This window comes from Stenella coeruleoalba (assembly GCF_951394435.1).
Source record: "Stenella coeruleoalba genome assembly, chromosome: 14".
Taxonomy (NCBI): Eukaryota; Metazoa; Chordata; class Mammalia; order Artiodactyla; family Delphinidae; genus Stenella; species Stenella coeruleoalba.
The window spans coordinates 64,770,006-64,785,603 of NC_137160.1; the positions used below are offsets into that span (position 1 = coordinate 64,770,006).

At 43.0% G+C, this 15,598-nt stretch overlaps 1 protein-coding gene across 5 annotated transcripts in view; it reads right to left on the reverse strand.

The window, feature by feature from the left end:
* SPECC1L (sperm antigen with calponin homology and coiled-coil domains 1 like) overlaps positions 1-15,598 on the reverse strand; it is a 121,807-nt gene that overhangs the window by 60,093 nt on the left and 46,116 nt on the right. For all 5 annotated transcript variants that reach the window (XM_079943465.1, XM_079943464.1, XM_079943463.1 and 2 more), the window contains 3 exons: positions 14,693-14,900; positions 4,030-4,103; positions 2,764-2,939 (listed from right to left, as the gene is read on the reverse strand). In XM_079943465.1, the coding sequence (XP_079799591.1) occupies positions 2,764-2,939; positions 4,030-4,103; positions 14,693-14,900 (458 nt within the window). The remainder of the gene's footprint in view (positions 1-2,763; positions 2,940-4,029; positions 4,104-14,692; positions 14,901-15,598) is intronic.

Here is a 15,598-nt window from a genome sequence, read left to right on the forward strand (position 1 = left end):
TCTTGCACTTTTAACGCATATGGATTCTTTACCCACCCAGGATTGGCTGACATCATGCCCTGGTCATACGGAAAATACTGGTTCACAGAGTTACATGGATTTTCCAAGTGTCGGTGCCTGTCATTAAACAATCTACTCTTTAGGGCTTCCCTGGTGGCGCAGTGGTTGAGAGTCTGCCTGCCGATGCAGGGGACACGGGTTCGTGCCCTGGTCCGGGAAGATCCCACATGCCGCGGAGCGGCTGGGCCCGTGAGCCATGGCCGCTGAGCCTGCGCGTCCGGAGCCTGTGCTCCGCAACGGGAGAGGCCACAACAGTGAGAGGCCCGCGTACCGCAAAACAAACAAACAATTTATTCTTTACAAGTCTCTTGTTAATATCACTAGGGATCTCATCAGGAAACTCTTTATGGGAAGCTGCTGAGCTTGCAATGGCAGATACAAGTTTTCCAAAATCCTAACATTCACTTAAAAGCCCATGTTTTATCATTGGTACCAAACACTGTTAGTTGCTTTCCTTGAAGTGACAGGCTCCCTTAATCATTTTCAAGAAATATCCACCAAACACTAAAGTCTGAATACCAATAGCTTGTGTCAGTCATTCTTAAGTAAAAATCCTCACTCCATGAAAAATGAAAACAGCACAAACTACAGTGACACGCAGTGCTCTCTTCCAGACTGCTGCACACCTGGGCACACAGCAGCAGATGCAGCAGCAGCTCCTTACGCGACTTCCCACCCATCTCATAGGACCTTAAAAAGAATACAGTGGGGGGGGGGCTTCCCTGGTGGCGCAGTGGTTAAGAATCCGCCTGCCAAGGCAGGGCACACGGGTTCGAGCCCTGGTCCAGGAAGATCCCACATGCCGCGGAGCAACGAAGCCCGTGCGCCACAACTACTGAGCCTGCACTCTAGAGCCCACGTGCCACAACTACTGAAGCCCGCACGCCTACAGCCCGTGCTCTGCAACAAGAGAAGCCACTGCAATGAGAAGCCTGCGCACTGCAGCAAAGAGTAGCCCCTGCTCGCCGCAACCAGAGGAAAGCCCGCGCGCAGCAACAAAGACCCAACACAGCCAAAAAAAAAAAAAAAAAGAATACAATAGGGGACTTCCCTGGCAGTCCAGTGGTTAAGATTTCGCCTTCCAATGCAGGGGGTGAGGGTTCAATCCCTGGTCAGGGAGCTAAGATCCCATATGCCTCACGGCCAAAAAACCAAAACATAAAACAGAAGCAATATTGTAACAAATTTGATAAAGACTTTCAAAAAACAAATGGTCCACATCAAAAAGAAATATTAAAAAAAAGAGAATATACTCAAGGACCAAGACAGAGTGATATTACTAATTTACTGCTACACCAAGGACATCTGTAAGTGAAACCTGCATTTTGAAAATGAGAGTGGCTGGTGGGGAAGAGCACAATGACCACGAGTACAATTTGGTGCCAAGGCCTTGATCCATCAACAACTGCTGTCCACCATCTGTGCAAAAAGTCAACACAGTGAAGAGGGCAAACAGCACGTCAGCATTATTATGAAAACAGTTTGACCTCGAAGAGCCCCTGAAAGGGCCCTGGGGACCCCTGGGTCTGTAGACCTCACTCTGAGAACTGCTGCTCTACACAATGCTACTTCTCTTAGGGGCACATCCTTTAAGTATGTGTCTCAAACACTGACAGGCTCTCGGGAGCCAGTGGAACAAGTCTCTCAGAGTAGAATTTCAGTCACTTGGGCTACCTTTCGAATGGAGCATTTCTATTCATTCAGTGGTACAAAGGAGGAAGGGTAATGTACTAGTGGAGAATTAATAATCTTCCAACTCATTCCTCCGTGTTCTGCTTATTAAAGAAGCCAAAGAAAAATGGTTTAACAATACTTCCCACTGGGCATCCACTAGACCTAGGCAACAATAAAATAAGACAGCTTTTCCAAGTTGGCCTGTTAAATATTTTTCTAAATTTTTTACCTAGGGCTGCTTAAGAATTGTTCAAAGTAATGAATAATCAAATTCTTCACAATAACCTCAAACTCTACTGATACTTAATAAAAATCTCAAAAACCACTCTCCCCCGCTCACAGATAGAATCTCACTAGGAACTCAGAGCACATCATCTAAGACTTTTTACGGGTTTCCAAAGAGCTCTATGTTAAATGGGAAAATACCTGTGTGTATTAAGCATAAGACAACTCCTCAAGCAAGCGGTGGAGAGAAATCAGCCTGCATCCTTCACCCGGGTCTCTAAAATACCTGCTAATGGACACTGGCCGTGGCCCTGAGCGCCATCCAGGGGTGTCTCACTTCAGCCCTACAACAACTCTGTGACACAAGCAGGACTGTGTCCACTGCAGAGACAAGCAAACTGAGGGCCTGAGCGAGCCCTCACACCCAGCAGAGGCAGAGCTGCACGGGGCCGAGTCTGTCTGCCTCCAGGGTCCACGCCCTCCGTGAGGAGTACAACCCAAAGAAGAGCAACGGGCTGGGACAGGGGACAGAGGACTGGCGGGAACCACAATGGACCACATGCCAGCGGCCACTCCAACCCCTCCAGAGTTGTTGACTACGGACACTGACAACAGCTCTGAAAGGCCACAGAGACCACACTACTTTACAGGGGTCACAGAGTGAGGCCAGAAAAGGTGAGTAACTTCCACTGGACCCAAACTCAATCACACCAGTGTCAAGCCTATGTTCTTTCACATCACAGAACCATGACTCAAGTGCTCTCTATTGAAACGTAAGTACAGAGCTGGTTTGTCAAAACATACTTGCGTGACTTTATTTCCTCCAATTCTTTTGTGAGTTTCTCATTTTTTTCTTGAGCCTCATGTAATCGGCGCTTCAGATCACCAATCTCCTCTTGGGCTTCAGATTTAATGTCATTTGCGATGACCACCGCTGTCTGGAGATCAGCCTGAAACTGCCGCCATTCTGCTGATTCTTCCTACATTAAAAAACTAAACTTTTATTTCCAAAAGAGAGCAGTAAAGACTTATTTTAAAGCAATAAAATGTGTTTATGATTAGATTGCTGTAATGCACTATCTCAAATGATGACTAATTTCTTTTAAATCCCAGAGAATTGCTATTACCTATTTCTAACAGAAAACGTAATTATTTTTGGTGAATGTGTTCTTAGTGAGGAAAAGAGTTTCCAGCTGATCTGCCTACTGAGGCATCAGGCACTCAGGGTGCTCAGTATTAACAATGATAATGTCAAGCCTCCCTTCCTCATGGCAGGTATCAAAGTTAGTCTTACGAAAATAAACACAGCATCCAAAATGTACCTCTGAAAAGCTCTAGAAGGTAGATAAATGGTGTGTGAACCACAGTGAAAGATTCTACAGGGAAAAACTATAAATATCCTGACACCAAAAACTAACAGGAAAAAAAAATCAAAAGTAAAGGAAAAGGAAGAGGAAGCCAGAAGAAAAACACTGAATTTAATCTAGGCAGACAAAAAATCACACAAAGAGAGGAGCTGAGGACCTGTACAGCCTGCTGCTTCCCGCAGCCTCCGTGGCCGGGCGTGCTCCTCAGGGCAGCCCCTCTCCCAGAGTTACAGCTGCTGACTGGGCCCAATGCCCACCACCCCAAGGCAGCCTGAGCAACTGAGGCACAACCCAAACTACGAGTCCAGCTTCCCTGACCCTCTGTATCAGAGCAGAGCATTGCTGCCGTCGGCAAGCTGACCAAATCCACAGAAGACAGAAAACTCACAAGAAAAGCAGTTTAGTTTGGGACGCTTCATAATCCAGAGCTAATAAACTTTCTTTCCAAAATATAACACTTGCTTCCTAAATCCCTCTTTCTAAAGTTACCACTCATCAATTACTAGTACAATCTTGCAACCAGAATCTAGCACCAGTCCCACTCTGAAGTGACAGCAGTAGCTTTCTGCCCAAAGCCCAGTGGGCTCAGTATTGTAACAGTATCTGAAGCTTCAGACAAAGGAGTGGGGTCAACGACACCAAAGTGCTCAACTTTCAGAAAACTGTGCTTTCTAATGAGATAGTATGTGAAGATTTATCCTACCCGAAGTCGCCTGTGGAGTGTCTTGATTTCTCTTTCCATGTCATGTTTTTGGTCCTGGAGTTTTTTAACTGTATCTGAAAAGACCACAAAAGTTTAAATATTTATTCTTACAACTGTGTTCGAAAGGAATAATATAAAGGGAGGAGGTACTTAAATATGACATTCAGAACGTCATCCTGCCCAAAGACTTCTTATTTTTAATACAAAACTTTAAAAGGAAAAAGGAATGTCCAATCCAAGTATAAACCAGTATTACTTTGTCAGGAAAATATCAAATTTAAATCACAACTTCTGGATGACTTCCTTCCTCAGCCTCTTAATTCTGAAACAAAAAGTTAAGTAAAATCAATTGTTAGAAACACACACACATTGTTGGCTCATAACCAATCAAAACAACACTGACTGCAATTAAAATGGGAGATTTTAATCAAAAGGGTTATTAATCTAAAGTATTTTTGCAAGCATCACTTACTTTACATGCTGGAATAAATTCCAGAAAAGTGGTGAATTAGTAAGATGTTTACAAACTTAATTATTTTGTAACTTGGGGGAGGTGCTATTTAATTCTATGCAAAGTCTTTCACAAAATAAAGGATTAAGTAAATCAATTTCTCAAATTATTTCTAGCATAATATGAATTTCCTTCCAACAATGTCATGCACTGTGAACATCTGATGAGCACCACTACTATGCAAAGGCCGATCTAGACAGAGTGGGGCTGCAAAGATGAAGACACAGCCAAGGCCAGTCCCCTGGGATCCAGAAATGTACAAGGAAGTCCCCTTCTATTTGGAGGTTCTGCTCAAAAACCCCTGCGTCAGGGGAAATGCCTGGGGAGGGCACCATGCTGGTGCTGCTGCCCAGCGCCTCCCCACGGCTGGTCACTCCGACAGCTCAGGAGCCCATCACTGTCTCTCTGGTTAAGCACCAGAGCAGGCACTTACACCTGGTGACAAACACTCTGACTTCACCGACGCCCCCCTGCAGCAGAGCCCTGTCCTTTCTGTGTTCCGACTCTGCCTTACACAGCCTTGTTGCTGCCACTGCCAACAGGGGTGCGTTTCTTCACACAGAGGCTGAGCACACCTCAGAGCCAGGAGCCACATGCCGAGGTTGCAGCCCCAGCACAGGTAGGCCTGTAGAGTAGAGCAAGTGTATAAGTACACAAGCTAATGGAAGCAGAAGAGAAAGCAATCCTAAGGTCATTACCTAGCATCAAGTGTTTCAATATTCCATTGCCAGAACTTAACTGTTTATTGTCAGGGATGTCAAACCATGGACACTGGTGTTTCTGAGTAAACATTCCCCCTACTCCTTACACGTAGCAGAGGGAACCCAGGCACCGCCAACACCTGTGTGCAACAACATGTACCCAAAACACCTCTTAGGCTGTTAGCTTCCAATCAAGACCCTGAAGTATGAGCAGGCTGATGCTTTTTCTGAGACTGCTCCACGTCTTCCTTCTCCGAATTCCACGAGGAACCTGCTCTGCTGAACCTCTGAAACCTTAATTCAATGTTGATACATTTGTGTTCTGACATTTTTAAAAGGCATGAATTCACTTCAGTAACAATATAAAGTCTAGAATATTTATAACAATTATATGTGTAATGATTACTATAAATACATAATAATGATGTTTTCTAAAGCTGAATAAAAAAATAAATGAGGGGCTTCCTTGGCGGTGCAGTGGTTAAGAATCCGCCTGCCAATGCTGGGGACACAGGTTCGATCCCTGGTCCAGGAAGATCCCACATGCGCGGAGCAACTAAGCCCGTGTGCCACAACTACTGAGCCTGCGCTCTAGAGCCCATGACTCACAGCTACTGAGCCCGAGTGCTGCAACTACGGGAGCCTGCGAGCCTAGAGCCCGTGCTCCGCAACAAGAGAGGCCACCACGATGAGAAGCCTGAGCACTGCAATGAAGAGTAGCCTCTGCTCGCTGCAACTTGAGAGCTCGCGTGCAGCAACGAAGACCCAAAAGCAGCCAAAAATAAAATAAATAATAAATAAAATTAAAAAATAAATAAATGAGAACTTCCCTGGTGGCACAGTGGTTAAGAATTCGCCTGCCAATGCAGGGGACACGGGTTTGAGCCCTGGTCCAGGAAGATCCCACATGCCGCGGAGCAACTAAGCCCCTGTGCCACAACTACTGAGCCTGCGCTCTAGAGCCCACGAGCCACAACTACTGAGTCCGCGTGCTGCAGCTACTGAAGCCCATACGCCTAGAGCCCGTGCTCCGCAACAAGAGAAGCCACCGCAATGAGAAGCCCGCACACCACGATGAAGAGTAGCCCCCACTCACTGCAGCTAGAGAAAGCCCGCATGCAACAACCAAGACCCAATGCAGCCAAAAATAAAATAATAATACATAAATTTTAAAAAGATTAAAAAAAATTTTTAATTAAAAAATGAGATAAAACATGGGTGGAAAAAAAATGGCCATTTTTGGTAGCTAGTAGTCAATTTCCTCCCATTCATCACCCCAAAATTATTCCAAAAAGTTAGGGCCTATGAAATAAAAAGTTAATTAATTACTTTTACTCAGTAATTCAACAAACTGCTCATAAGTACCTACTTTGTATCAGACTTTTTTACAAGGTGCATGAGATATAAGGGAAAGGAAAAAAGGTACAGTTCCTACCCTTTTAGAGACAGAAAAGAGGATGTTTTCACATGCAAAGGATTAAACTTTAAAAGTCTGTCTCGGGCTTCCCTGGTGGCGCAGTGGTTGAGTCCGCCTGCCGATGCAGGGGACACGGGTTCGTGCCCCGGTCCAGGAAGATCCCACATGCCTCGGAGCAGCTGGGCCCGTGAGCCATGGCCGCTGAGCCTGCGCGTCCGGAGCCTGTGCTCCGCAACGGGAGAGGCCACAACAGTGAGAGGCCCATGTACCGCAAAAAAAAAAAAAAAAAAAAAGTCTGTCTCTATACAAGCTGCTTCAGACCTCATTTAACCTGGAAACTTAATGGGCAAACGGGCCACCCAATTTGGCTGAGGGCAAAGTGGACAAGCAGGTGAGTGAGTGAGTCCAATACCCTGACCTGAACCTCCAGAGGAAAGGATGACTCTGGAACCAGCAGGGAACTTGGCTCCGTATGACCTACATGTAGATGAAATCAGGGTCTTGGTGATATTACCAGACATAGACAAGGAATAAGGACAGAAGCTAAAATATTTCTAGTGTGGAAAACACTAGGGGTTACACCTTTCATTTACACTATATTTATGTACAAAAAATATTTTATAATTAAAACAAGCAAACAAAAAAAATGTGTAATTTCTCCTCTGCTGCAAATCCTTTGTCTTTTCTTTTGGTCACAAAGGATCTATCTAGGTAACTTACATGAGACAGATGACAGCAAATCTTGCTGCAGCCCACTTTAACATGTGGTGCCTTGATTCCCAGGTGACACTTTAAGCCACGTGGCCATCTTAGACTGATCATAAAATCTCAAATTTCATTCATTTATTTTGTTCTTATCCTTTTCTCACCAACCTCTACATTCACGGCCACAGAATTCACATGATCACTACTCTTAAAGGACATTCTTTTACCCTCAGCACTACGTTATTTATTGTTGGCATGTCTTCTTTTAAACAGAAGGGAAGCTGGCAGCCAGTGGACATATTCAGACCGAATAAAGTGCACTTCAAGTGTCTCCAGGGAATTTGATTTAAACTTTACAAAAGCATTAAAAGTGACAACAAGCTTTTCCTCCCTGGAAACAAAGACGTCTATGCTCCAGTTCTCGCTGTGAAGAGGCTTATTAGCAAACGGCCGCCTCTCCCAGTGACCAGTCACACAGGGCAGCTTAGCCTGCAACTCTGGGGCCTCTAAACGCAGTTTCCTTCCTCAAAGCTTTAAGTGTGAGAGACACTGCCATCTATTGTCTTCAACTCAAATGTAACATTAAATTCTATCAAAGAACAGAAGAACTACTATGATCTCATTTTTAAAATTATAACTCAATTTTACAATGTTATCTTTATTCTAGAAATCAGGTAAATTTCTATTCTCATTGTTATTAGTCCAACTTTGCTCTGAACAATTCTGGGCACTGCCCTGCCCATTTAATAATGGGGTTCATAATCTTTTTCACCACCGAGACCTATCATCACCAACAAAACCAGATCCATCAACCAGGCCTCCATGCTGGTTCCAGTTACAGGTCAATCACTCTTGAGGGTGTCACTGGGCAGCTACCATGGCACAGGATCTACCTACGACCCTTGGGGTGTAAAGTAATGAAAGTTCCACCAACGTTTCCTGCCCTCTGAGTCCCAGAAAACCCTTAGGGTACAGATACCCGAGTACTCAAGTCAGACTCCTGCATCTGGTCAAGAACCTCCAACTGCCATCAGGTGCAATTTTTAGAGGAAGGGAAAGGACCAGAGGAACCTATCAGTTAAAGCTCCACACCTCAGGGGCAGGGGAACAGGGCAGGTGGTGTATCCAACTACCAGACCACAGCTTTACTCCCAATCCAGAACTCCTGATGCAGGAAGAGGACACACATGAGTTTCAAATAAACCATTTACTATTTTTATTTGTCTTTTTTCTTTTTTTAAAATGTTTTGGCCGCACCACGTGGCATGCGGGATCTTAGTTCCCCGAACAGGGATCAAACCTGTGCCCCCTGCAGTGGAAGCAGAGTCTTAACCACTGGACTGCCAGGGAAGTCTCTGTCTCTGTTTTTTAATTTTTATTTTACTCATTTTTATCCCCCTCCAAAAAAGTAAATATAACTTTTACCCCTTGATTCTAAAAGTAATGCACGCTCACAGTAACAAGTCTGGAAAACAGAAAATGGTGACAAAAATAAGATTACCTAGCATTTACATTTGGCATATATCTTTCCAGATTCCATATATGTGTGTATTATTTTTAAAGAAAAATGAAATTATACTATTTATACTGCTTCACAAGCCCTTCCATTAAGCAGTAGATACTGGACACCTTTATCAATAAATACAGACCTACAGCACCATTTTGATGGCCATGATAGATGGCCATCGATTGGTTGGTCATCAATGTCTATCAATTGGATATATCATGATTTGTCTCAGCAACCTCCTATTAATGAACAGCCAGAAGGGTTCCAATTTTTGTTATAAACACTATAAGTGTCTTTACAGTTTTTCAGATGTTACTTGAAGACACATTTCTAGAAGTAGAAGAAGTGAAGGACCATTTGAAACTATCAACAGGATCCAAGTCAATCCATTAGAAGGTTCTAGCTCAAGAATACAGAATTTTTTTTTGAGAAGTCACCACGTTAGAGCATTTATGGTACAGAATACACTGAAATCGGTATTTCTTAGGGAACACCATTATGCCTGGCTACAATTTCAGTGTAATGTTGTATTTAAAACTTTTATGGTTTTAATTACAGAAGTAATATACTCAGCTCATCCTCTATGTGACTTGCCTTATTTTGTGCACACATTTCTCCGTGCCTTGTTTATTTTGGCTGATGAAAGAGCAGCCACAGTAGGGATGTGCTAGGCACATGGGTTATTAACTAGATCTCGACTTCTGAAAATACAGGTAGCTTCCAAGTTTCTGTGGTAACCAGCAACTCTGCAGCAAGCATCCACATCTATGTATACATTTGCAAACTTGTAAGAATGTTTCTGAAGAGCAGGTTTCTGGAAGTGGATTGCTAAATTACTGTTGTACTTGAAAAATTATGATCAATACTCCAAAAAAGCTGCAGTATATGAGAGGACCCTTCCTCCTCTCTTACACCTTAGCAATCTTTTCAATTTTTCACACCTGCATCTTGTTTTGAGTTTCTTTGCTTTTTTAAAAGTCAAGCATCTTTTTGTGTCTTTTTCTGACTTATCCATTCATACACTTGATTTAGCTAATGGGTTATTCTAGTCTTATTGATGTACAGAATCTCTTTACATATTTGACATGCATTATAAATATTTCTCTCAATGTCATTTATTTCTGCAACTTTGCTGAATTGAAAATTTCAATTATACATAATCAAATATGAGACTTTTTTCCATTAAGCCTTCCAAGTATTCTACCTTCCAGGCTTTTCTCATCACAGAATTACACAGCTTTCCTCTATTTCCTTCTGCTCCTTCTCTAATCTCAAGCTACCCTTGTTCACCACTGTCGCTAATGTTCCATGTATCAGGATGTCAGGCCCTAGCCCCAATCTTGGGAACTACAGAGGGCAGGAAAAGGGCAGGACTTAACTGCAAGCATGCACAGAGCATTACTATGCAGACACTAAGTGGTTGATAAGGTCGCAACTGAGCCAGACCTGAGGTCTCGCTGGTGTCACTACTCGTAATACTAGTCAGCTTTGGTTTGCTGGGCAAGTTATTACCTTTATTTTTGGGGATTCAGTTGAGCTGCTTCTTTATGCTGTTTCTCCCTTAAGCTCTTCTAAGGTGTTAAGTGTCTAATAAGTCCTGGCTGGTCTTTCTTACTTGTAAAGAATGATTAGATCAGTGACTCCTGCATGCTTCTCAACAGAACAAACGGCTAAAGGCTCTGCTGATGACACGAGCCTGCAGGGTGGGTGGGGCCCTCTGGATGTACAAGATGGAACGGGCGGCTTCTGCTGAGGCAACAGGTGTATGTGTGTGTGTATCAGTTTCACTGCAGGGCCAAGTTGCCTTTCCTCTAGGTGGTCTTCTCTTTAAGACAACAGGGCAGGCTGCAGTTACTTCTGGCACAGTGTGAAGGTCGTGCTGGGAGTCCCTGGCACCATACTCCCACCTTACTTAGAGGTGAGCGCAGCAGCAGCCTGGGGGCAAACACCAGAGACAGCCCCGACAGAGGAGGGGGCGGTACAGTGTAGCAATCCCTTACACTGTGGCCTGAGACCGCTGCTGGCCCTGGGGCCCTACGATCCCTGATGTGGAGGTTTCAGTGCCCCCATCCCCAGGGCTCTGCTGGGAACATTATTACTCAGAGCTTTAGTGTTCTCCTAAACTGCAGAATGTTCTATTCTGATTGATTTCTCCACAGCCAATTCCATCAGCTTTATATAAAGTGTTCCAGAAATTACCCCAAATTGCTGACCTACTGATAGGACCCTTCCCCTGTTTTCTATCTTTGCTCAAGCTCATTGTAATTTTTATATCTCTCCTGCCATGTCACTTGGACTTTGGAAGGGAAAGGAAGTATGTATGATCTCAGGCCATCATCTTGAACTGGAAGTCTTAACAGTAGTTACTGAGTGACTTTTTATATCAAATCTTTCCAGCTCAGATGCTGTTGAGAAGTACCGCAGGCCAGGTCTACGCAGCACAGCACTGATGTTCTCTGGGAGGCCGCCTGGACTCCCAACTACATGATACACCTGTGATACTGTCCCACAGATATCACTGATACTCTACTCATTTTTTCCAATCTTTTTTCTCTCTGGATAACGTCTACTGATTGGTTTTCAAGTTCACTGGCTCTTCTGTATCTCTAATTTGTTGTTTAAATGACTCTGTAACTTGTTATATTAGCTGTTTAATTTTCTAGTTCCAGAATACCTACTAGGTTCTTTTTTTTTACAGTTTTTATTTCTCTGTGGAGATTTGCTATTTGTTTGTCATGATGAGCATATTTTCCTCTACACCCTGAGTACAGTTACAGTAGCTGTTTTAAAATCCTGTCCATTAATACCAAAGTCAGAATCGCTTTGGGGTAAATGAGGAGTGACTGCCAATGGGTGCAGGATTTCTTTTGGGGGTGATAAAAAAGTTCTAAAATTGACTATGGTGATGGTTTCATCCACAGAAGAATATCTCAATTTCCCAATTAATAGCATTCCCTGTCATCGAGTCCCTTATACCAAGTGCTGACTTAGCATCAATCCCAAATGCTAGAATTCTCTAGGAAGAAAATTAACTCCTATCAGACTATGGAGATGTAACAACAAATTATAATGCATGAAACTTGTTTGGATCCCAGTCCCTATAAAAAACTATAAAGGACATTTTGGGGACAGCTGGGAAAATCTTCACATGGGGTATTAGATGATGCTAAGAAATTACGACTAATTTTACTAGATGTGATAACGGCATTGTGGTTTCGAGGAGGATGTTTAGAAGGTGCATGCTGAAATATTTAGAAGTTAAGTATCAAGAAGTCCACAGCTTACTGCCAACTGATTCAGTTAAACACACACATACAGAAGGCAAACACTGCAAAATGCTACCCACTGTCACATCCAGGCAGGAGGTGCTAACTACCACACTACTCTCACAGTATTTCTATACATTTCAACTTTTCATTTCAAAAAACTGGGGAGAGAAACTACATGGCTAAAAAAAAATTTATTAAGGTTTTACAGCCATTTTTTTTTTTTTTGCGGTACGCGGGCCTCTCACTGTTGTGGCCTCTCCCGCTGTGGAGCACAGGCTCCGGACGCACAGGCTCAGCGGCCATGGCTCACGGGCCCAGCCGCTCTGCGGCATGTGGGATCTTCCCGGACCAGGGCACGAACCCGCGTCCCCTGCATCGGCAGGCAGACTCTAAACCACTGCGCCACCAGGGAAGCCCTTTTCAGCCATTTTATGGTTAAAATTCATACAATGTCAATGTAACTTTTATTTTGGCAATGATAAGGAAAATTTTGTCCCAGGAATCCTTATCACCTAACAGTTTTCTAGCTATTACCCCAATTACCACAAGGTGTCACTCTTTCCACATTCAAATCAAAGGGTTTGCAAGGGAAAAGGCTATTCTTATCAGTACAAAATGGAAAACACACTGAACTCCCAAGTTAATCTGAAAAACTTTAGAACCTCTTATATTTAGGAAGTAAAATTAGATAACTTTCTCAGTTCAGTGACAATGAAATACAGACTAGATATAAATGTTAAACTAAAAGTTTTTTTAAACTTTAGATGAAAAAGTTCATCACTATGTAAGAAATACAATCCCACAATCCACTACTTCAGTATCCAGATACCCTGGAATATTCCAAATGACCCTGGGGTCAACCTACAGATGCTGGGTCAACTAGCCAGAGCTCAGAACTGCCACCAGACGCATTTAGGGCTCCTGCAAATGACTGTCTCTTACCTGGAAATATCAATAGTTCAAACCTCCCCTCCACCCCACCTCTGTATCCACAGCCCAGGGGCTCTGGCTACTGTATTAACACGCTGTATCTGCCTGTCAATCCGCTGTCAGGGAATAAATAGTAAACCGTCAGTGCTCAAAGGAGCAGCATCATGAACCAGAAATTTTAAGAGCTTTAACCAAGGCATCCAAAAAGGTTACCTCCATTCTCCCTGTCCCCACCAGGCCATCATTAAAGTGTATTACAACTTAAAATCTGTTAAATTTGAGGAATCTAGATGAAGAACACATAAGAATTTCTTAAATGTATTATTTGGAAATAATTTCAAACTTACGAAAAGGTGCAAGAAGTAACACAAAGAACCAAACACCCATTTACCTCCTTCTCAGATTCGCCTACTGTTAATAGTTTACCATTGGTTTTATCATTTGCTATCTCCTATCCCTGTCCGTCTGCCTCTAATTGTCCCTTTTTCCTGAACCCTTAAGGATATACATCACAGTCCTTCACCCCTGAATATTCAGTGTGTGGTTCCCAAGAATACACAGACACAGCTGGGTTATCAACTTCATAAATTTATACTGACACAATACGTTTACCTAATCTCACACACATTCCAGTTCCATCACCACACCTTTACAGCAGCTCCCGACAGCCCTGGAGCCAGTGCAGGCACAGGGAGTGCATGGGTTGTCCTCCTCAGCCTCCTACAGCCTGGAATTTTCCCTCAGCCTTTGTCTTTTATGACACTGGCATTTTTGAGGATACAGCACCATTCGATCCTGCGCTTTTAGTACAACATTCCTCATTTTTTGTCTGTTTAATGTTTCTTTATGATTAACTGAAGCTATGCCTCAGCCAGAATACAGCCTAGCGATATCCATGTGCCTCTGTCACTTACATGATCACCCAATCACCAGGTCACAGTGTTGCCCAATTGTTCCACTGTGTAATTTCTGGTTGTTTCTTTTTCCTCACTTGTAACATAATAAACAGTCTGTGGGAAGACATTTTAAGATCATGCAAATTTCTGTTCCTCATCAAATTTTCCACACAGAAATGCTTTGTACTATTTTTGCAACTTTTTTTAAAGTCTGAAATACTTCCAAAACAGTTTTTTAGAATCTTTTAAAAAGCAAACAAAGCAACTCAAAATCTGAGTTTCAAGTCTACCTGATCATAAAATCTCCGTGAAAGGGAGGAATATTAAACAAATAAACAAAAACCTGTGCCTCGGGCATAAGATTATAAAGGATAAATATTTTTTGGTCTCAGTATACTTGCAACCACTAGACATTGACAACAAATGGCTTTTCCTAAGATCTAGAAAGTTAACAACCCCATTAGCTTCTCACTTAAATGATTTTCCATAATTAAGCAGTTTTAAAGAGATGCTTCCACTTAACAGTCCTTTAGGAGCCAAATAGCAGCCGGAAGACTGCCAATGGCCATGGGAAGCTCTTGCCCACACGCGTATCTGCCGGCCACTGTGCTCCTGCCTTTGAACCCCTGCCCCCCAGGCAGAGCCACGCCCCCATCCCCACCCCGTCACTTTGCTACTTAGAACGCAAACTCTTCCCACACGTTAAGACAGGTGGGACCTCACTTACTCTCTAAATCGGAGATGATGAGGTTGTCATGAAGCTTCACCGCCCGGTGCTGTTCTACTTCGTCTTCAAGTTCAAAGATCGTTTCTTTCATGTCACTCCTTTCTGTCTCTTTTTCTTCCAGCTCTGATCTTAATTTTTCTAATGTCATATTCAGATCTTCTATTTGCTTCTTAGCTTCTTCTTGGAAGGCTCTGTATTCATCTTCTACCTGTGCAAAATTGATAGTGCAGATCAGAAAAGTAAGAGTTGTTCTAAGATAAGTCCTAGGACAGAGGCACACCTTGTCTCAGCAGGGAGCTGAGCGTGAGATGCTCTGCGTGAGCAAGAACGACCTGTGTAATAACTGGGTGGAAGGCGCTCTCCAGTAACATGGACTTCACACAGTATGCTTAAGCATGATCTGCTGCCACATCACTGACTGAAATTACACTGACATCTCACTGAACTTCACTACATTATTTATGAGGAAATTTTGGAAATTTTCCCTTCTCCAAAGTTTGGACTGAAGGCATGCATCTGATTAATGATTAACATGCTTTCCCACAAAAATGATGTCTGATTTGTGACAGTTTCAAAATCAAATTAAAAATGGAAACAAAAAAGTTCTCTAATATAGTCAGTGTTAGTTCATAGTGGCCCCCAATATACATGCTCTGACAAATACCACATCTCCTAAACTGTATCTATGAAAGTTGTCACTTAAAAAATTAAGGTTTATATTATTCAAATTTTGAGCAAAGATATACTGTTTCCTACTTTAAAAAATTTTTGCACTGAAACAGGAAATAAAATGTAAGCTAGGATAATTAGATAAGTCATGCAAATAAACACTACATCGGGGACTTCCCCGGTGGTGCAGTGGTTAAGAATCCACCTGCCAATGCAGGGGACACGGGTTTGATCCCT